This window comes from Pteropus medius, unplaced genomic scaffold (assembly GCF_902729225.1).
Source record: "Pteropus medius unplaced genomic scaffold, Ma_sr-lr_union100, whole genome shotgun sequence".
Lineage (NCBI taxonomy): Eukaryota > Metazoa > Chordata > Mammalia > Chiroptera > Pteropodidae > Pteropus > Pteropus medius.
The window spans coordinates 16,422,861-16,445,623 of NW_024340849.1; the positions used below are offsets into that span (position 1 = coordinate 16,422,861).

The 22,763-nt window shown below is 34.8% G+C and overlaps 1 protein-coding gene across 1 annotated transcript in view; it reads right to left on the bottom strand.

The window, feature by feature from the left end:
- The window catches only part of DCC (DCC netrin 1 receptor), a 983,855-nt gene that overhangs the window by 520,874 nt on the left and 440,218 nt on the right, over positions 1–22,763 (bottom strand). The window contains exon 3 of the mRNA XM_039841340.1: positions 4,522–4,806. Within this exon, the coding sequence (XP_039697274.1) occupies positions 4,522–4,806 (285 nt within the window). The remainder of the gene's footprint in view (positions 1–4,521; positions 4,807–22,763) is intronic.

Here is a 22,763-nt window from a genome sequence, read left to right on the forward strand (position 1 = left end):
AGATTAAAAGTGTTTTTAGCATGACATAAGAAATAGTTTTCTTCAAAACTAGCCTGGGTGTGGGAGAACAGATCATGAGACAATCCTTCAATTCGATGAAAAACTATGCAGTGAGTAAAGTATGATATAAAAAATCAGGTAATACGTTGATCTGATTTGCTCTTTAATTCTTTGTTTCTGTTTTTCTGATTGTATGTTTATGCCACAGTATCCATTGCTTGGAAACCTTCAAGGATTCCCAACCATCCATAAAGTGAATAAAATCAAGTCTAATTCCTAGACGTGGGATTCAAAGCTCTTCATAAGGTAGGGTCAACTTATTCCAGAGTTATCATTTGCTGCTATCTTTCTACAAATTTTCCTCTCCTGATGATCTAGAAAAGTAATCATCTCTATGTAGACTTTCTGAATTTTCCACATAGAATTGACTTAACCTTGTCTGAGTTGATTTGGAATTAAATGTGTTTTCCTGAATTTACCAGTCCCTGCCTTATGTTGTCATATAGCTACATGAATTAACTTATCTGGTTTGATGCAAAGAATGTGTCTTCTTTGTTATTCCCTACAGATCATTATTCTGTAGAAATTATAAAAACAAATAGCATCAGAATAGAATTCATTTATAAGTAATAATTAGTCAAATCAAAAGTTTAATACACCCGTTGAGTTAATAATTCTTAGTGACAAACAAAACTGAAACTGTATTTTTTAACTAAAAAATATGTAATTTCTCTTTAAATAATATGATTTTTGATATGGTTTATGTTGAAACTTATTTCAATAAAAATAATTATAGAGAAAAATGATTTGAAATATATTTTAGTCCAGTCTATTCCACTAAAAGCCAAAGACTCTAATTATACAGATATCTAGTTCAGGTCTATCAGGGCCCAGGGTCATCTAATTGGAATTAAATAAATGAACAATAGATTGAATCACAATCGATCAATTCAATTAGGCCACTAAGAAAACTGAAATAAAAGTTTTAATGTATGGGCCAGTTATTTTAGTCAACCTAGGGCTCAAAGCAGATTTATAAGTCAGCAATTCAATCTAGTGCTTGGCAGTCAGACTTGATGAAAACTGAATAAAGTGAACCTGACAATCATGATGCCCACTTTAATCTCTCATATAGTCTCCATTGCATACAATAAGATATTTTAAACCATTTCAATTCTTACGTAGTGTTTTGTTATCAGTACTTCAAAAACACTTACAACGGTTTAGCATGTACTTAATCTGCTAAAAATGTACAATTCCTTCTAAGCAAAAATTCTATTGCTGTCCTAAAATATTAATCAAAAAATTAAGTTAATTACTAATTTTCCTACCTTTGAATAAAGCAAATAATTATTAAATCTGGAAAATATAAAATGTTATGGGAAAATCTCTTTTAAAATTTTGTAATTTTTTTGAACATAATACACCGCTACCTCCACTCTCAATCTCAGTAAAAAGTGCCACATCCTAGCTTTTAGTGAGCCTGAACTCCACCCCACACTCATAGTCTATATTTGATATGTTTTTAAGACCTGCCCTTAATATCTCTCCACCCATCTTTATCTCTGAATCCTTTCTGATATCTACTTTAGTAGCAGCTTTGGGTCAACTCTTTGAAGGATTAATGCCACACATTCTGCCTTATCTTCCTTCTTTCCATTTATCTTCCTTACTTCCAACCTGTCCCCCTCCAACCTCTCCTGTGCCCTATGATCCAGTTAAACAGAATACGTGCATTTCCTCTGAAATGTTTATTTCTCTTTTCTCTATGCTTTGCTTATAATGCTCTATTTTCCCGGTGTATACTTCTCTTTGCCTATCTACTACTTGTTCTTCAAGACTGGTGTATTGGTATTTCTTGTGGTAATGTCACTCTGTGCTTTCTTCTTTCATAGCACAGTCTGCTTGCTTTACCTATTTCCCCCACTAGACTATAGCTATTTGAGGACATAGTCTTCTAACTCTGTAGTCCTAGCAACCAGTATGATAACAGATGTATAAGATCAGCTTAAAAGTTTGTTGAATGAAGTACTTATTTGGTGAATAAATGGGGACTGCTTGTTCAAAGATAGCATTTCAAAACAGCTATTTGAATCTTAAGATCTGCATTTAATAGATCTCAGTTATTAGGTGATATTAAACATCTGTTATATAAAAGTGGCAACTTAAAATAGATTTTACAAAAACTTGAATAAGCATATTAAAATCTATGTTACTTAGAACTAGATTAACTGTCTATATATATATATACACACATATATATATACACATACATATATATATATATATATACACACACACACACAAACAAATTCAAATACTTTATATGAATGTGGTAATAAACAATAGACAAACTTGAAAAACTTCAAATAGCGAAATAGATAACTTCCTCATTCAATATGGCATTTAAATGACCCTGGAAGAATACATAAACACATGTATTTTTAAAGAGTGACAACCAGTCAGGTACCACTTTAATGCTCCTAAGTCCTGTTAATAATATGATGAGTTTCTGTTTTAACTGACTCCATCTTACCAGATTAAATAAGTGCTAGAATAGAGAATGGGCAATTTATACACATAATTTATCACTCCCTCAAACTGGAAAGTAGAAATTGATTAAGAAAGGATTAGTATGATTTTAAAAATGAGAGAACCATAAGTGACAACTAAGAGAAGCTAGGCTTGGCCATGCATTCATTCATTCATTTATTCATCTCTCACTCGTTTTTGTACTTGTTGATCTGTGTATCTGACCTCTAAACCAACTTGCAAACTTAAGAATGAATGAGACAGACATATATTCCTTCATCAATTCTTTTGTGTGATCAATAACAAAGGAGACGGGCTTAATCAAGTATGACAATAACATGTGGATATGAGTGTCAGAGTGCAGGGGGTGTTTATTACCTCAATCATATTTCCTTTTTGAGGTCTATACTATAGAAATAGAACTTGGAGAAAAGTTTTCATTAAATGTAATGATTTTTTTAAAAAATCAGTTTCCATCCAAGTAGAAAGACCCAGACACCTCTAAACTATACCAGCAAATTCTTGATTTTAGACAAATTAACAATATGAAATTTGGCTTTAAAGAAATCTCCATGGATCATAATGCAAATGTATTTTACAAGGTGAACAAATAAAGGTAAATGGTGATTTGATGATAATGTCTCTGTGTCTTTCAAAACTTTCATTTCAGATTTAATATTTAATTAGTCTAACTTTATCCTTTAATACCACAGGGAAACAACCTCTCAGTCAATATTAAGACAGTCAAACATATTCCTGCCAATTTTCTATGTGGCCTACCTAAGCTTCCCATGTCATTAACTTAACAGATGCATTATTAAGAATATATAAGTATAAATATTTAAAATTTTTGTGCATCTAATGGATCCCTAAATAAATGCATGTATGTTTTGGGAATAAATGTTACATTTGCATCTTTTATTGCCTAGTGGATGGAAGGTAACTGTTCTTGATGGTTACTGACATTTTTAAGTCAGTAGCTCTGTGACTAAGGGAGGTGAGAATACACAAAAGAGTTAGAAGAGGTTTTAGAGACATTCTTATTAAAGAATCTGAAAATTTTCAATCAAATTGCTGGTTTGCTTTTCAGATGACTTAGGAATGTGACCCTACACCTAGCTAAAGAACTTGTGATAACTACAGAGTGCAGAGACAAAAGCCAACATCAGTGCTTTGATAGGAAGCCCAGCACAATTTCTCGAGGATGTGACTTTTTTGTGATTCTCACTAGTAAGACAAAGTGAGACCAAATAAGAAAGCAGATATTACATAGATAGTTGATAGTGGCAGTTATTGGAAGAGACAGGATCATAGAGAATATCCAATCCAGTCTCTGCCAGAGAAGAGAGGCTTAAGAGATGGAGAGAAACAATCTTCTTTATCATACTATCAATCATGCTTTATTGTTTATATGTAATTATGTGTACGTCCATGCTCACTCAGAACTCTAATAAGACGGACTCTCTGTGTCAGTCTTAGTTGCTCACGACATATTCCTAGTAGTAAACAGAATGCTACTCTAAAATGACTGGATGAACGGATGAGTAAATAAATGTTTAATATTAACTTGGGGAAGGTTCTAATCTTGCTAAGCTTCACCTTCATCCTTAGATAATGGGGATAATAACTACCTCTTGTGAGTGTTATCAGAGGAAAATGAAGTAATACATAAAAATGCTTTGTGGGGGCTTTCCGCAAAGAAGCATTCATTGTATATGAATGGAATGAGTGAATGAATGGCTGAAGCCAAATATAAGGCAAATATCTTTCTCCAGAAATTTCAGCTATAAGACATGGGAAAATAAGAAAAAGCTTCTGGTGTATCCTCATCTAATGGCTCAGAGAGGAAAGAAAAGAAAAATTATGAAACAAAACCCCAGTCAGCAATACAGAACTTCAAATAAATACAAACTACTTAAAAAGGAAAAATGGTGGCTTAAACTATTCTAGAGACTATAATTCTGGAAAAAATAAAGAGCACTACAATACCTGATAAAATTCTGACTTCGGCTTCATTTCCCGTTCTTGAGCTGGCTGGGTTCCGGGCCAAGCATCGATAGATTCCGATGTCCCCTGGCTGAAGTCTGCTGATCTGCAATGCACCGGAGGGCAAGACTACCACTCGGGGGTCGCCTGGGACTGGCATCAGGTCTTGTTGGTTCTTCTGCCAGTGTACTGTTGGCATAGGTTCCCCAGTGACTTCGCATTTGAGTAACACTGTGTCTCCCATGAAGGCAGTGACAGATTCTGTCTGGGACAGGAACCTCAGTGGTCCTAGGGGAAAAACAAAGAAGAAAGGATACATCTTTCAGAGGTGGCACAAAAACCAATAAAAGTAATCACACTTGCATTCTTTATAGAAAATTGTGTTTTACAAAGTATTTTCTCAAATTTCATCTCATTGGCTCTTCTCATTTTACCACATTATGTGGCTGGCACTACAGTAGTTTCTGTGGCTAAAAAAAGCTAATGATGTTGCCATGAACCTCTAGATCTTTATTGCTTTTGTTATTATTGGTTAATAAAACAGTCTTGTAAAATATACAGAGCGGACAAGATCATCCTAATTTTACACATTCGAAAACTGAGGCTCCAGAATTGAAATTCCACTCACAAGTTCACATTGCTATTATATGGCAATCCTGCAATCAAGACCTAGTTCTTCCGAATCCCAGTCCTATGTGCTCCCTCAGAGACCTGATTTTGAATAGAGAATTGTGAAGTTCGGGGATTCATGATGGCCTCGCCATGTGGCATAGCCTGAGGCAGTTTCAAAAAAAATGGGTGGTATTAACCACCGATTACAGTAAACAAAGAACAACCTTTTATTGGCTGATGGCTTAAAATAAATGTGCATCAATATCTGCCAGTTATGGTTGTAATGTAGTAAAAAATACTAAAGTTGGAATTAGACTAGTTTATGTTTCTAGCCTGGCTGGGCCATCTACTCTATGTGAGTTCTTTGGTAACTTTCTCATTTCTGTAGACTATTGTAGTGTAAGCTCAGAAAGTTGTTTTTTCTGTTTTATAATGCAAGTGACACTTAAACTTTGGTGGCTGAGGCATCCACTTCAAAGATGGCTATCTGGAATAAACACACGGCACCCACATAACTAAATAAATAGGCAGCCCCGCTCACTCCCCAGGCTCCTTTGTTTTAGAGATTTGGTTGATTTAGATAACTGACCATTAGAGCCGCTACTTTTTTCTCCTCTTCTCACTCTTAGGTTTTAAATTCACCAATGATGAATAAGCCTATGAAACCTTAGGCTCCCGCCCTCAACCCCAATAATCCCATCCTTACCCCTCCACCCCTAACTTCACTGTGTGCCATGTAATTTCTAGGACTTGTAAGTAATGAACCATTTTTCTTTTTCTTCAAACCTTTCTCATGATTGCTGCTGAAGGCATCTTGCAATTATTGTTAAGAATCACAGAGTGGGTCCAGCCACCACATTGGTTATCCACAGGCTGAGACCAGCACAAAACAGCTATCAAATGGGAGAAGAGCTAACTCAACTTACATGACCACTATGATGTTCATATGAAATAACATGTGAAAATGGATGATTATAGAGGAAAACAGAAAAGACAAACAGAGAAATAAACTGGTCATCACTGACCACAAGCATGGTGAGAGAGATCTTCCACTGTGATGCTGTTCTTGAAAAGGGTAGAAGATATTTTGATCCTGCCCACTCAAACTCCTTTTATGAACAGATAGATATTTGCTACCCTAATATTTTGACCATAAAATCTTTTTTGTATGATTACAAATATATGTGTGTATTATGCCATTTCTGAAAGACTGATTTTATTTGTAGAGTTAATTCAATTAAATAAGTTTAATCCTTTGACTCATGTTCTATTCATCACAGTTAAATTGCAGTATTTCTATTTTCATTTTAATCTTACCGGAATTGTTTTCATTGTATGTGTATTTTATAAAATTTGATTCATTCATCAGTGTGGGGTACACATGAAGTCTTCCTAATCATATTTTATGTTACTGTGATTTTTATTTTACCAATTTCTTTTAACAAGCTCAAAATTTCCTAGTTCCTGGTTTAAAGTTTGTCAAGAAATTTTTCATTAATATGTAGTCAATAACAAATTCTACTGTGCTCGGTTTTAAATATTGTTAGTTTTATTTTGGATCTTTTAATTCTCACAAACCTAACTTTCCCTACGAGCTGATGAAAATTTTTCTGGAGTCAAAAAGGCAAAGGCAAAATGCTCTATGTCAAAACAACATAATTTAATATGAGACACAATCAGAAATGCTGTAGAGAAGTCTCCTTCCCTAGGTAAAGGTGGCATTTCATGTCCTTTTCAGGGAATAGAATCTGAAAGACAAGATAACTGAATATGAAATAGGAAATTCCATCAACATCATATATGGAATGGGTATAAGCTGCCAAAGATAGTATATCCCTCATTATAGCTCCTCTCACATAAACAGATGTGATATTAAGATTGCTCTTTGGTAAAAATAACTAATTCTAGACCATGGAAAAACATTAATATTGATGTAAATATTAATTTATCAATTGAAATTTATCCCTTACATATATGTACTAAAATTACTCATTTGGTTCCCCAGTTAAGACTCGAGAATTTGGAACTGTCTCAACACTATAGATGCATCAACAGAGGGCTCCAGGCATGAGTTTAATTCTATTTTTCTCATTTAGTTGTCAGAATTAATCTACAACTGTGCTGGATCTACCTACCAATGATTGAAGACCAAAAGGAATCAGTTAACTTTGTGCGCTGGCTCATTGTTCAAAGTCTAATTTCTAGGCTGCCTGTAGTGCATAGTCTTAAGTCTATTCAAAACAAGGTATATTAATCTACTACAGATTGACCTCAGTGTGGATTTAAGACATGTACTTGAATAGAGAATGATTTATATTTACTACACGAGGCAAAACAACAATGAGCAGTGGCCAGATAATGGGATAGTTATGTATGCCAACAGATTTTCAAACAAATGTCTGGCTCTTTTAATAATTTTCTTCTTGTTCCTCATCCCTAGCATTTTATTTTGTAATTAAGGAAATATTGTTGGGAATAATATATCCACATATGAGAGTTATATATTTTATACAATGCAGATAAGAATAAAATACTTTTTAAAAGTTGATAAAATATCTGGATATTTTTATATATTCAGATATATGGTCCTATATAAGTTGTACACTTTGCATAAAATTCTGAATATCTATTTTACATCTGAATGCCTTTGGTATTCAAAAAATTCAATTGCATGTCGAACCATTATGCTGTACACTTGAAACTAATTGAAAAATGAAAATTGAAAAAAAGGAAATCTTAAAAAAATTCATTTGCAAAAATCTAGAGCATAGAATAAAATATAAAAGAGTAATTCAAATTGATACTTAGCAATTGGTTCCTTTACGTAAACTACTAGCTGGAAGAATCAGACACAACATGAAAGTGTATGTTAAAATAGTCAGACTTGATGGAATTGGCTACTATTTCACATGCTTATTTAGTATGTACTCTATGGTGATTTCACATCTTAATAAACAGGGGTCAGAATCGCCTCCTGTTTAAAATTTAACAATGTTTGAGAATTTCAAACAGTTGATTATTTGACATAGTGAGGAATTATAAATATGATTCATAACTTTTTCTTTTTTATCTCTACAAAGGAATCTTGCATATCCAAAAGCGATTCTAAGTTTATGAGGCTCTGCATGGCTTGAATTAATGCCCCCAATATTGTGCTGAATTGTAGCACTCACATCTCATGGTGGTGTACAAACCAGCAACAGTATTAAAAGAAGAAGTTATAGGCTATCGGCTTAGTACTATATTTTCAAGGCATGAGTATGAGCACCTAGTAATGACCATTAAACTCACTGTAACTCATAAGAATGAAATACAGTTTTGTCAGAAGAGTCATTTAATGCTCTAATGCAATACAAACAATTCCTACGCTTCATTCGTAAATACAATATTAACTAGATCCTCATGAAAAATAGTTACCTGTACAAGAGCCTGTTCACGAAAAAAGCCTGGTTTAAACTCATTAGATCATATTTGATCCATTGTAATCACAGCCCAAATGGTCTTCCTATCTCTACTCCTTTTTTACCCAAGTCTATTTCAAACACAGTCAAAAGATCAGTGTTCCTAAATGACCAGTTTTTGTTTCACTCAGAAAACTCTGACATTCCAAAAATTTTCTAATATTGTCTTATACCCCAACTTCTGGTACCCAAGTATCTAGGACAATGCATCTTCTGGGCTCATCTTTCATAAAATAATTACTGGACATATTGAACTGGCCTATGCTCTAAACATGGCTTCCTCTTGACTTATTTCTCATGATATTTTCTCCAAAGGGATGTACCCTCTCTTCTAATATCTACTTATCAAAAATATAGTCATTCTTAAAATACTGAGTCAAAAAATACCCATTTCCCTAGTCTTGCTTCCAGGAAATCATCTCCCAACTGTTTGCATTTTTATAGCACTCGTAAGTCACAGAGAGTGTGACATACTTGATTGTATAAATAAAAGCCTGAAAAGTGTTTATACGTTTGTATATATGTTTTTTCATATTTTACGTACACAGAATATATGAAATAGCTACTGAAAGAAAATATTTACTAAGGTTCTACATGACTCTAAATGTTTAAATAGAGCATTGTAAACATCCAAATTTTGATAATTATGTTTAACTGTTGTCTCTTCATTTTCTAATGTTGTCTCTTCATTTTGTGGCACTTTGGGATGAACATACCTGGGTGTCTGATTACTTGGGGGCACTTCTCCATTTTCCCATTTGCACAAGGTCTCAGTTTTATGATTTATACTATTCTAAACTCCTTTATAAATTACTTCATTTAATCCTTACAACAGCTCTTTTAAGTGTTATTATCTCCACTTTATAGATGGAACTGTAATGGTAGCAAAACTGATTCAAATATTTGCACTGTGCATAAATGTGTTTTTAAAACTTCAGTATTGAATTATTATACTCCTTAAAATACCTTATTTCACCAAACTAAGTGAAAATATCTTAAGAGGAGTTTCTATTATATATCAGTACCTCCCCACTGCTCAACTTCCTAGAATCGGCACAGTACTAGGAAAAACTCTGTTGTTTAATATGAAATTCTCCCTATACACAAACTTCAGCCTGAAGTACTGCACTATGAAAAATAGCACGCAGACCTATTTTTGGTGCTTTCATAAGAGCCTTTCAGTGTTGGCTTTGACAAGAGGTTTTTTTCCAGAATGAATTGTAGTCAAGGTTCCTGCCTTCACACCTAGTCTGGCACAGGATGCAATGGCAGCTTTAAACCTAGAAACACCGAGACTTGTTGGAAGTATCCCATGCCAGCCACTTTACAGGTTTACAGATTATCTGCACATCCATGCATTAGCAAACACCAGCACCTAGAGAGGGATCAGTTCAGGAACTATTAAAATAACAGAACATGTTGTTTTGCATATGAAAAAGTCAGATACATATTGAGCTCCATTTTATCCTCAGTCCTAGAAATGGTAAACATAAACACTTATAATTCAAATATTATAAGTGATAATAGTCAATAAAAGTGCCTAGGCTTCAGAGGTTTTATTTACGTCAACTATCCTAATTATAGTTGTATAGTAAACATTAGATGCTGTTAGAAAGAGATGAATAGCCATTATGAGAATACCATGGAGAAATGCGTCCCACTCTGCTTATTTTGATTTCTGTAAAAGATCCATTATTCTCTAATACTAATTTTAACACCAAAATGATTCATTAAGTGTCTATTTATATATGTTACTTTGTTAAATGTTGCTCAAGGCTTGTTAAACAGCTATAACCACAGTTCTTTTCTAGAACATTTACTAACTACCCATGCAAAGAGGAGTGAAGGTTTCAGTATTTTCAGCTCCTCAGTAACATGGTGCTTGAATATGTAGGTGTAAACAGAGCTGGCACAGTATGAGAATTCTAAATTCCTCCAATAGGCCTCCTTCGAAACCAGAGAGAATTGCTCCTATACGTCTCCTTTGCAGCATTTATTTCAATTGTTATCAATTAACTGTAGAATTAATTTAATAGCCATCTTCCTGGCTAACCTGTAAATTCCACAAAAGTGGGGCTGGATCTATTTTATTCTGTACTCTGAGTATTTGGCACAGTACATGGCATCCAGATGTCCATCAAATACTTGTTGAATGAAAAAAATATATGTATTATTGGTAAGATACTAACTTTAGGAAAATATCCCAAGCTCTAAATATTAGAAGGCCTAAGAATGACAGCAATGACTACGGAAACATAAAGAGAGGGAGAAAACAGATATTTCTTTAGGAAAAGTGAGAAAGAGCTGAGGCTACATAAATGTCAACTCATAAAGCCTTTCATTTGAAAAGAGAATCAATCTATGGAGAAAAAAGAGCTATGCCTTGTGCATCGATGAAAATTTTATCTAAGCTTCATAAGTTTAAATTGTGGACCCGTGATATACATTTTAAATGAGATTTCCCCATCCTCCCCTCAAATCACTGTCTCCGAGAACAAAGTTATCAGCTTCTCAGAGCCGGCCCTCACCCATCTGGGATAGCATGGGCAATGGCTGCAGCCATCAATCAGGTTCCGGCCAAAACATATTTCTTTAGGAGCTAGGGACAACCAAACTGTCACCAGGGCAGAAGAAATGTTAATAGCAAAAGCAGCAAACATTTTTCATTTGGGCTTTTCTTTTGTGATGCTGAAAAAAAAATGAGGTAAAAAATCACCATGGCAATAAATGAAAAGCTGCCAAATCTGCAGGGACATCAAATGTGTTAGGCTCTCAGAATTAAAATAATGAGAACAATAGTCTCTCCTACCCTTCCACCCATGCCCACACACACCACACAGATCAGGAGAAATCTTTCCATCACATCCAGACAGTCAGAAAGTTTGAACATCTTCCACACGTACTCTGATTCATTTAATTCTGAACTATTTTGCTTTTTAAGCAAAAGTGGAATAAAGCATTTCACAGCCCAGGTTTAGACTCTCCGCCCCTGGGGAGGCCTCTTTTCCACCCACACATTCTGCAGATTGGGCCTACTCCTTTGAAATTCTAATCTGAAAATGGCACATTCTCCTGCTTTGCCCTCTAGCCTCTTGGGCAGACTATCAGGATCTCCATCTCCTCCTATGGAAGGTCTAATTATTAAGTAATTAAAGTTCATTTAATAAAAAAGAGACTTATCAATAGGGGCACAGAACCTGGGGTTGGAAACATGCCTTGCTTTTAAATATTCATCAATGTGGTAATCTTCTACAACTGCCACAGGAAAGCTGGTGTTAATGCTTTGTTTGCTCCAAATTAAAGCCTGAAGGCTACGTCCGTTAATTAGCCAAGGGAAAGGGAATAGAGGTAATCCAAGAGAAGTTCTCTAGATCTGGTTCTTTTCGGCAGCCAGAAGACTAATAAAGGAGTCATGGAATTCGTTATAAGCATATTTCTGCCGTGTATGTCCCTCTGAGAGTTATATTCCCCACTTTTTTTTTACGGGTTTTTGTTTTTGCTTTTGTTTTAGCTTCTTCATTTTCATTGGCAAAATTACAGACTCTTAGGTGGTTAGCTGAAGAGCAGTGGCTTGAAAGTGGCCTTGCAAAACAAGTCTAGTAAGTGTCTAGGGGGAGCCAGCCACACTCACCCAGTGTGTAATGTTTTAAGAAACACTTAAGTGGCCAATTAACTGAACCTCAGAAGGATGTAATAGATGTGAAGGGGGCGGGGGGGGGGCACTGTACAGGCAAATTACACAGTCAGTTTGTCTGTCCAGCTCTGCAAGATTAGTAGCACACAATGAACTCATTCTCCAGGCAAAAAATTCTAAGGAGAAATGTCATCAACTAAGTCTCAGAATCACCTTTGGGGTATGTCCAATATAAATGCTTTGGAGAGGTAGTACTATCTCATATCCCTGAGGACTGATCATACACAAGACTTGGAACCAGATAGTCATTTTGGGACTTCTGTAATCTGTGGGTGACAAATAGCAAGTCTGAATGTTGGTCTATCATCTTCTCACCAAGGTTCTCCAAATCGTCCCTCTTAATAACATCATTAGGGCCTCTGGTAGCCTACATGGTGCCTTTATAAGAACTGGGAAAGGGTGCCGTCTTTGGAAAGACAAAGTTTTAAAAGATGCTCTGTAGAAGTGGCCAGCAAAACCGGAGCTGGATTATTCTGGCCTCTCCAACTTTTTCCTGGAGACGGTTGTCAGGTATGAATTACAGCCATGTACTAACAGCCCTGTTCCTCTCCGACTCATGATCAGCAATTAGACAAGCAAGATTCAGCTTGGCCCATCCTTGTTTCTTGTTAACTTCAGAGTCAATATAGGCAGACTTTGGAAATATTTTCCTAAGCATTTTAGTAGCTTTTCTTTCACTCATCTGAGTTATTATACGATATCTATTTCCCAGCTCAAGGTCAAATAATAAAGAGAGCTTTACCACCTTTCTCTCAGACTCAACATGGTATTGTTTCCCTGGACATAGATCCTTCATAAAATCTAATCCACTTATATTGAACATTCAATGCCATTATTCCACATGAAGATTAGAATTTTTTTTCTTACAGAAAGAGCGAGATAGCAACCCCTATATTGTGGCAGCTACTTTTCCTCTTAACTGTGCTGTTATATCTTTGATGACTGAAACCAGTCTTTTACTTGTATATATGAATTAAGCCAAATGGAAACTGATATTTATAATGCAGATCAATTAGGAATTGTTTGCTTGTTTACTTTACTATAAGATTTTCTATAGGAATTGTTTAAAGGACAAATTTCTAATGCAGAAAAATGTTCATTAGTAATCAACAACTAAAAATATAAACAAAAATGATATAATGGTTTAACCTATTAATGTTGCAAAGATTTCAAAATGATAATTAACAATCCTTCTAAAAGTATGAATTGATATAGTACCTTTGAAAAATGATTTGGCAATGTGCATCATAATAATTTAGCCCAAGAACTCCACTCCTAGGAATCTATCCATAAATATATGAAGAAAAAAGATATATAAAATTATTCAATGCAGCCTATTTAAAATAGCAAATGACAGAAAATGGGCTAATTGTACAATTGGTGATTGCTTAAGCAAATTATGGTATAGCTACTGTACTTAACATTACACAATCATATAAAATTATGTTAATAAACATTTTTTAAAGTGAGATAAAATGTTTTTTTCTGTTTTTCTAAAATAAGCATATTTTGAAATACACAAAGGGATATTTTGCTAATGATTCTAACACTCTATTCAGTGTGTTACATTCATTGTAAATTTCAAGCAACTATTCATGAGCATATTGATCTCATGAAGAGATGTTTACCTCCACAGCTTTTGACAATCACTTGATTTTCATTCGCTACTACAGATACGATTCTTATTATAAAACCTGAGATTGGTTTATCATCAATAGTAATGAATAATTTCACAGAATTCAGGCTCGGGCTTTCTATCAAGCTTAAATCTCATTACACATGGCTAATGAATGGTCACAACATTCGTGAAAGTTGATTATGAATGTGGCTGATATTTACTTGTAAACTGTACTTAATTCAAGGCAGGTGGATTACCTAAATAACAGAAAAGCAAGCTCTTGACATTGTATAATATTTTGTTTTGCATCTTTTCATTGCCACCATCTCTTCACTACTTCATCTAGGTTTCCTGAAAACCCTGATGTGAACCCCTACTGATATTGATTATCTCATCTCATGGGACTTTCCAAATTATGCATTCAGTCAGTCAACCAGTCAGTCAGTGTGATGGTTAGCTTTATGTGTGGAATTAATTGGACCCCAGAGTGCCAAGATGTTAGGTTTACTATTATTCTGGATTTATCTGTGAGGGTGTTTCTAGGTGAAATTCACATGTAAATCTGTCAACTGAGTAAAGCAGATTACTCTCTCCAATGTGGATGGGTCTCTTCCAATCCACTGAAGGACTGAATAAAACAGAAAGGTGAAGGAAGAGAGGATTCACTCTCTCTGTCTGACAGCCTTTAAGCTGGACATTAGTCTTCTCATGCCTTCGACTGAGACTCGGACTGCAACGTATACCATCAGCTCTCCTGGTTCTCAGACTGAAACTGTAGCATCTGCTGTCCTAGGTCTTCGGCTTGCCAACTGCAGGTCCAGGACTTTTCAGCCTCCATAATCACATTAGCCAATTTCTTACAATAAATCTCTTTAGATTATTCATATACTATACAGGAAATATATAGATATATATACTACATATATATATATATATATATATATATATTACACACATATATATAACATATATATTATATATATTACATTACATATATATATTATATACGCATATATACATATATATATTACATATATATTACATATATATTACACATATATATGTAGTATTGATTCTGTTTCTCTGGGGAACTCCAACTAATACAGTCAACATTTAGTGAGCACCTTATATGTGGCAGGCATCATCCTAATTGTCTGAAGAAGACAATCACAAACAACTAGTTTCTTTCCTCAAAGAGCTTATAGTCCAGTAGGAAAAGCAAATGCATAAGGACAGTGCTATGTGACAACTGCAATGTACTATGGGACAGAGATAAAATAATCCTTAGTGATGCCTATTAGGAAGGGGATAAATCAGGAAAGAGCATAATAATACTGGACTATGAGCTGGGTCTTGAATACGTGAATAGGGTTTCACCAAGTGCCCAAGATCCAAAAGGACATTCTAGACAGAAGAACATGTGCAAAACATTGAATCTGAATGCCACCACATTTTTTGGACATGGTAAATATTTCAGTAAATAATGGGGAAGCACTAAGGGATCTCTACAACTGCTTTTTTCTATCACAAAAGAGAGCTTGATACTGTTCTTTAATTTTATTATAGGCCTTGTGTGTTTTGCTACATAAGTACTATAAGTTCCATGATGGCAGGTGGTATGAAATAGTGTGAGATTCACATCCAGCATATTTCGTGAATCATGACAAAGCCCCTAAAATAGGGAAGCCCATAACCAGAAAACTTAGCAAGAGATTTTCATATTATTTTCAAAGGTCATTAAAACAAGAGCTAATAAAATGCATTTGCATGCTGTGCATTTACACAATGAAAGTAAAAAAATAAAAAAATATTTCTGCTTAACTATAGAACTTGTGTGATTTTCCACTTTCTCTATTGACACCCTGATAAAATCAAAACACTTTAAAGAATTACCAAATTTTTGATAACTTGACTCAGAGTAACCAAATATACCTGACATAGTAAGCTATTCAAAAAGAAAAAAAAAAGTTTGATACCAAAGCTCATAGTTTGCGAAGTGTCTCAGACTTACCTGGATCAATGTCCACCACTAATCATTTATTCCAATTTATCTGTTCATATTCTTAGTCCCTAGCGATCATTTGGCTGTAGAAGAATGTCAGTAAATTGGAGAATGGCAAATCACCCTTCCTAAAAACCTTCTAGTTGTGGAATCATGTCCAGGTGTATTGTCTGATACTGGGACTGAGGAGGAAGATGAAAAAAGGACATGCCTGGGCAAAGGTATATCTTTTCCCTGCCTCTAAGGGAGCCAGACCTGGGTTACAGGTATGTGTAGTTGGAAGTCAAATATTCCTTCAGAACAGCTTTAAGCCTCAAATACTTACAGAGCACTTACGTGCTTTTTTATAGACTCAGCAACAATATTACTTCCAAGCTTGTTTATGATCTTTCTTGATCTTATGATCTATGAATGTAAAAAGAAGTATTAAAATATTGAGAAGTATTTCTTAAAAAGAAGCCTGGTTCAAAAGATAGAGCATAAGCTTTGAACAGCAGTAGGCAAAGAGGGGCATGCCAAAAGATTACACTGGAGATTTGGCCAGGGGTGGATAATTCAGGTGCCTTATACCATCTTAGTAAGTTTGGATTTTACTTCAATTGTACTGAGAGGTTATTAAGGGATTTTGAGCAAGAGAATTATACAATTGGATTCATATTATTTTTGAAGATCATTCTGGTTGCTGTGTAGAGAATAGTTTGGGGGAAGAGGACACAGGTGAAGGCCAGAGTGAAAGCAAGAATCTCACAAACTTAATAGTAGTCTAGGTGAAAGGCAATACAGCTTGTGTTGAGAAAGGCATTCTTGTGAACGCAGTCTTTTGACCCCCAGTAAGCCACATAAGAACGAGCCTCGGGCCTGTAACACTTCCTTAGGAATGAATAAGGAGCCCACACAGCCTGTGCTGGGCTTATCACCTTGTGTGGCGATACCTTTCTCTGTTTCAGATGCAATGACTGTTCCTTTGTTCTGATTAAGTGTGTATGTCACTCACTATGAAGGCACGCTCCCAACCTTCAGTATCTCGGACTCCACAGGAAAGGATTTGGAGTCCTTCTCCTGTGGTACAAGAGGGGTGCAAGTAGGCCAGTTGTCCTGCATAAGCTGTGGGGGGCACCCACTAGCCATGGAAGACTACTACCTGCTATGGAAGCTGATCTTACTCTGTCTCTTCTGTATGTGAGTAATGCATCATTCCATCCAGTGCTTGATTGGGCTGTGTTTTCCTTTGTAACACTGATACCCAGATGCAGTAGGCAGAAGTGCCTAGAGTCCACCCCTGGGACTGATAACCAATGTGTGGTGTTCTGCTCCACAGCTTGGGCAAATGAAGCAGCAGTGAGAATGAAAAAGGAGAGACAGACTAGATATATTCTGAGGCATAATCAAAAGGAGCTATTGAAGATTGAGTATGGTTTGTGAGGAAAAGAGATGGGCCAAGAATAAGCCAGATTTCCACATAAAATATTTAGTTGTGATCTATGGGTTTTACTTGGCATAAGTGGGTAACATGTGGTGGTTTGGAGGGAAGTAAGAAAAAAAAAAGACACTTGAGTAAGATGTTGTGTTAGAAACTGGACAAGAGTAAGAGATCAAGTTATTGGATCTGAATCTCAAAAATAAAGGAGGATTACAGAACTTGACTGCCAAAGTTCTTTTCATTTATAAAATTATATGACCATGTAATTCTATGTTTAAATGAGTTAATATATTTAAACAAACTAATATGTTTAAACAAACTAATACGACTTTATATTCATTCACCACGATTTAACAAAATACATTAGACATTGTGAGATATAGAGGCAAATAAAAGATTCGCCATCACTTCCATAATGGATGAGCTGTCAATCTAGTAGAAAATACAGGGCTCATAAGACAACTTTTATCACGAAGCCTCAACAAAGGAACCTAAAAAACAAGCTTGGAGATTTATGTAAGAGAGAAGCCAATAAAATTTGCCCAATATTGTAAAAAACAAAAAAAAAACAAAAAAAAACCCTGACCAATTGAAATTTATTTGAACAACTCTTATTTCCTTTGCTTATAATCACAAGTAAACTACTTTGTCATTAATTGAGCCTTTTCATTAATTTAGTGTCACTGACTCTAATTTACTTTGGCTATGTAGATAGAACTCCTGTTCTCAAAGCCTATCTAAAATATTATTAAAGTCATACAGCTTTTTGACAAAGAGAAGATCAAAAGCTTAAGTTTAAAACAGCCGGATTTATCCTAAATTTTGCCAAGTTCTTTGAATTCACTTTGAACCAAATTTTGCTTTCTTTGAAGCAAACTCTTTTAATGTATTTTACTTGTTTGGCCTCAGCATTTGAGGACTTGAGACAGTCGTTAGAGTGATTTACAGATACTTCTATATCAGAATGACGTTCGAGACACATATTGACATTTTATTGTAATCTCCATTGTCCTTTCAGGATATATGGTATTGAACTGAGTCTTAGATCTAGAACCATCTATTAAAATACTAATGGAGTCCATTTATCTTAAGCCTCCCCCATGAGTGATGTGTGAGGTTCACCTGTAAGATAATTTCTCACCAGTAAACTTATGAAGGGTTAATCTGAGTTTAAGCTTAAATTTGGGGATCTCAGGACACAGCATTATTTTCCAAATTTCTTACCAGATATAGATACCATAGTGAATATATATATATTTCTTAGGTTTATGAGATCACTCACTCTCCATCCTTCTCCCCTATAATTCTCCTTTAAAAGCTATATGTCCTATCCTAACTGGTCTTCTCACTGGGTTTCGGAACATGGCTTTGTACTTTCCCATCTATCTTTTCAGGTTTGCCACCGTCTGCTCTCTACCCACCTATCTGATTACTTTGCCTTTTCATATCTCATGAGGGCTGAGCCTTGGTTGGATTTGTTTACTGTTGTATCCTCAGTGCCTGCACTTAGGAGGCACTCAATAAATACTTGCTGCATGCACAAGTAAAATATCTGAACCAAATTCAACATTCTAAATTCAAATCAAATCTATTTTCCCCGTTTCTTCTCTGATTTCTCAGAGAATTTACTCTCATTGGCACTCGTTTGGTAATCATCAACTAACTACACATTGGAATCGTTATCATATTTTCATGCATCCCTTCTATCTAAATTTTAGCTTGCTAAAGGATAGATATAATGCTCTATATTTCTGTTAACATTCATGGTACAGTGTCTTACAGAGTGAAAACACCATATAAATCCCTTGTTTTAGGTCTGATTACATTGAGGAGTGGTTATTTTTGTTTTGCCCAGTTAGGCAAAGGACCATCTGCTAAAAAACTCTAAAGTAATCAACTTCAGTTGATTTATTCAATTTTAAAGTTTTGATGACTGGCCCTTTCCATTTGTAAATATTTTAGTGGTCGCCTCAATTTATGGGAAAGTCTCATTACTGTAATTTAGAACTTATGATGTGTAATAATTTAGACCCAAACAGTTGGGTTATCTTTGAAACAGCTGTCAAGAAAAGGTTTTGTAAGCAAATTAACTGGACAAACAAGATTCATAGTAAAGTCATTTTTTAAGTGACCTCTCTTGATTCTGAAATGTAGGACTCGTTTATGCATTTTCCAACCCACTTATCAATCTCTGCTTTACACTGATGGCTTTGATGTCGATGTCTACATATTTCTCCAAAATTATAAGATTTTGAAAGTAGGAACAAGACTTCACTCATCTGTATTCTCTTCTGTCCAGAGCAGTGCCTTTGCAGTAACATGGAGTAAACGGCTATTGGTCGACTGATTATTGATGGCCTGATTCTTCATCTGTATTCCTTCTAGAATCTTTTTATCCTCCAATAATTATCTACCATCAATTCTAGAATTTTTAAGTGGTTTCATGAAAGGAAGCATGAAGATAAACAAATGCTAGTTTCATCATTTAAAGATAAGAAACCTTAAAGATCAAACAAATCCAATCATTTCATTTAATGGAAAAAAGATGTGTTGAAAACATAAAATTAATAGTTTTACCCAATCTTTAATTCCTTTTTCCACTTTTTTTTTTGTGTTATAGGTTCTCTATATCTGAGTTTATGTCTATATCTGATATATGGACATAGGTGTATATGTGTATATATGTGCTTGATTAAATATTTAATACATGTGTTTGTGTGCATATATGTGGTGGGTGTGTATAGATACAGATACAGATATAGAGGTATGTGTGCATATGTATAGTTGTATATGTACAACTGTAGTCAAATATATACATATATCCCTCTATTTCAAGTGAGTTTATGTATGCATACACATATACATCTACTTTACATATATCCCTTCAAAGATACATAGTTAACTATTGAAAAGAGTGAAGAATTTAGGCATAGCAATCATATTATAATAGTTCATCATTGTTTGTTGTTAAAGAGTGATTTTATCTTAAATAAGTCAAATAATTAACAAAGGTTTTCACCATTATTATTCATGTATGTGTTGTCCCTTTATAAAACATAAAGCTTTCCATACATGTCCTTTCCACTGAATTTCTCAAGTTATCAGAATTTAGATGTAAAAAGTACGCTGACTCCATTTCTGTCATTTAGAGAAATGGCCATATTCTTATAAATCATAAACTTGTCCATAATATAGATTTTTAATATGATTCAAACTCATCAGAGAAGATGCCTTATTATTCACACCAAGCTGAACTGCTAATTTTCAGAGACAAATGCACCTGTGGAAAAAGAAATCATATCTTTAAATTGTATTACCCACTGACAAGACCACCTACTGTTTTGTCCTTGTTGTTAATACAGAAATCAGAGGGTGTAAATCTCTTCATCTTCCTGTCAGCACTTCTGGCCAGGGTGTTAATGGCCTGCAGCCAGGAAGTTGTATAGGCGTCCAGCCAATCAGCAATGAAACCATTTCATCTTTTTTTCAAACAGGAAGCACAATTTGGGGATGGGGGGAGGGGGGAGCTCAACACTAATGCATTTAGATGGAAATATATTTTAAATCTCCAATTAAAACAAGGAACAAGAAATCTAAATCCTTTGTGATATAAAATGGGTAGAAGAGACTCACTTTATTTATTAAGTGAAAGGCTAATTTTACTGATTGAAAATACATTATCAGCATCTTAACAGATTTCTTTTCAAAGACTAAACCCAGTCTCCTCCTGCCAAGATGAAAGTACTCTAGTTTCTTCGGAGAGAAGCATTAGAAAGGTCTCCCGCTTAGAGAAACCAACTCATCTAAGGAAGATGATTTTGTCTGGTACGGAGGCTATAAGCTGTCTAATTCTGAGACAAATCGAAATAAACGATCATGACATTAATAACAACCAGTAACAGTTGGATAAGCCATACAACGAAACCACGGAAATTCACTTTTTGAAATTCTTGAGAAAAAACATATTGAGAAATTGAGATAAACAATTATTTAAAATATCTTGGAAAATACATTATCTGTTATCCACAAAAGTTATATTATAAAATCATTAGAGGTTATATAAACTGTAAGCAATTTATTCAAACGTATAGTAATGAATGGGAGGGGGGATAAGCATTGTGGACAAGATCTAAAAACATCATTCTGGACAAGATCTAAAAAAAGAGAAGTTAAAACCATTAGTGTCTTAAGTTTTAATTGCATAGTAGTAGACTCTGAACATCCTTTCTTTGCTGGAATCATCTCTTTGTAGCTAAGATGACACAGGTGGAGAAAACATAATCTAAAGCATTACGTAGCACGAAGGGTAGAAAATAACATGCTTGACTCTCCATTTCTACAAATACATACTAATTCTAGCTTTTAAAAAACTCATGGATAGATTTTTCTAAAATGCTAAGAGAAGCACTAGTACAAGGATAGATGGATGAACATGCGTTAATTAGGCCTAAAAGTTGTAAAGTGAGAAGAGGATTTAGATAAAAGCACAAAGGATCTAAAAAGTCTTAATTGGAGATTAAACTCAGAGTCATGTTTCCAATATCTGCTACAAGCTGCTGTCTGACTCAAAATCTTGCCTTTCTTTCATTTAACGGGCATGATCTCACACATTTCCCATGGCTACTCCATTTCAATCTAGTCTTGCTCAGATTACATTATAATAGCCTAGGAGGACCCCAGTATATCTTGAAGCAAAAATTCTGTGGCAAGCGTTGGGAAACCATAGTCTGTGGGCCAAATCTGGCCCATCGCCTGTTTCTGTAGGGCCTGTAAGCAAAGAATGGTTGAAAACAATTTTTTAAAATAACATCATTAAATGTGAAAATTATATGCAATTCAAATATCAGTATCCATAAAACAAAGTTTAATTGGAACACAGCCATGCCCGTTTATTTACCTATTATCTATGGCTGCTTTCAAGCACAATGAGAGTTGAGTAGTTTTGGCAGAGACTACACAGCCTGCAAATCTAGAAATATTTGCTATCTGGTCCTTTAGAGAAAAAGTTTGACTCGTTGTCTATATAATGTTGACTCAGGAGTTCCAAATCAACTAGTCAATTTCACATAAATTTGATCGATATAGTTGGGAGAACAATCTACCCATCTGGTACATCTGACCCGTGTGATCGATTGTATAAAAATAATCACTTAATACCTTAACATTTCATGTAGACATAGCCCCAGAGGGCACTTGCTCACTTCAAATACAACTTTTACGAACATAATAAAAGAAGTAAAAAGAAAAAAAAGCAAAGGTTTATGAAACAGCTTTTTCCACTTTTTTTTTTTTGGTCCAATTTGATTTCTACAGCTTCTTAGCTAGTGACAAATAATACAATATTTGTTATATCAGGAACTGAGGAATCTCCAGGACCTACTATTAGAGAGAAGTTTAAGCAAGGGAGCCCCATGCAGTACCCTTCCTTCCAAATTGTA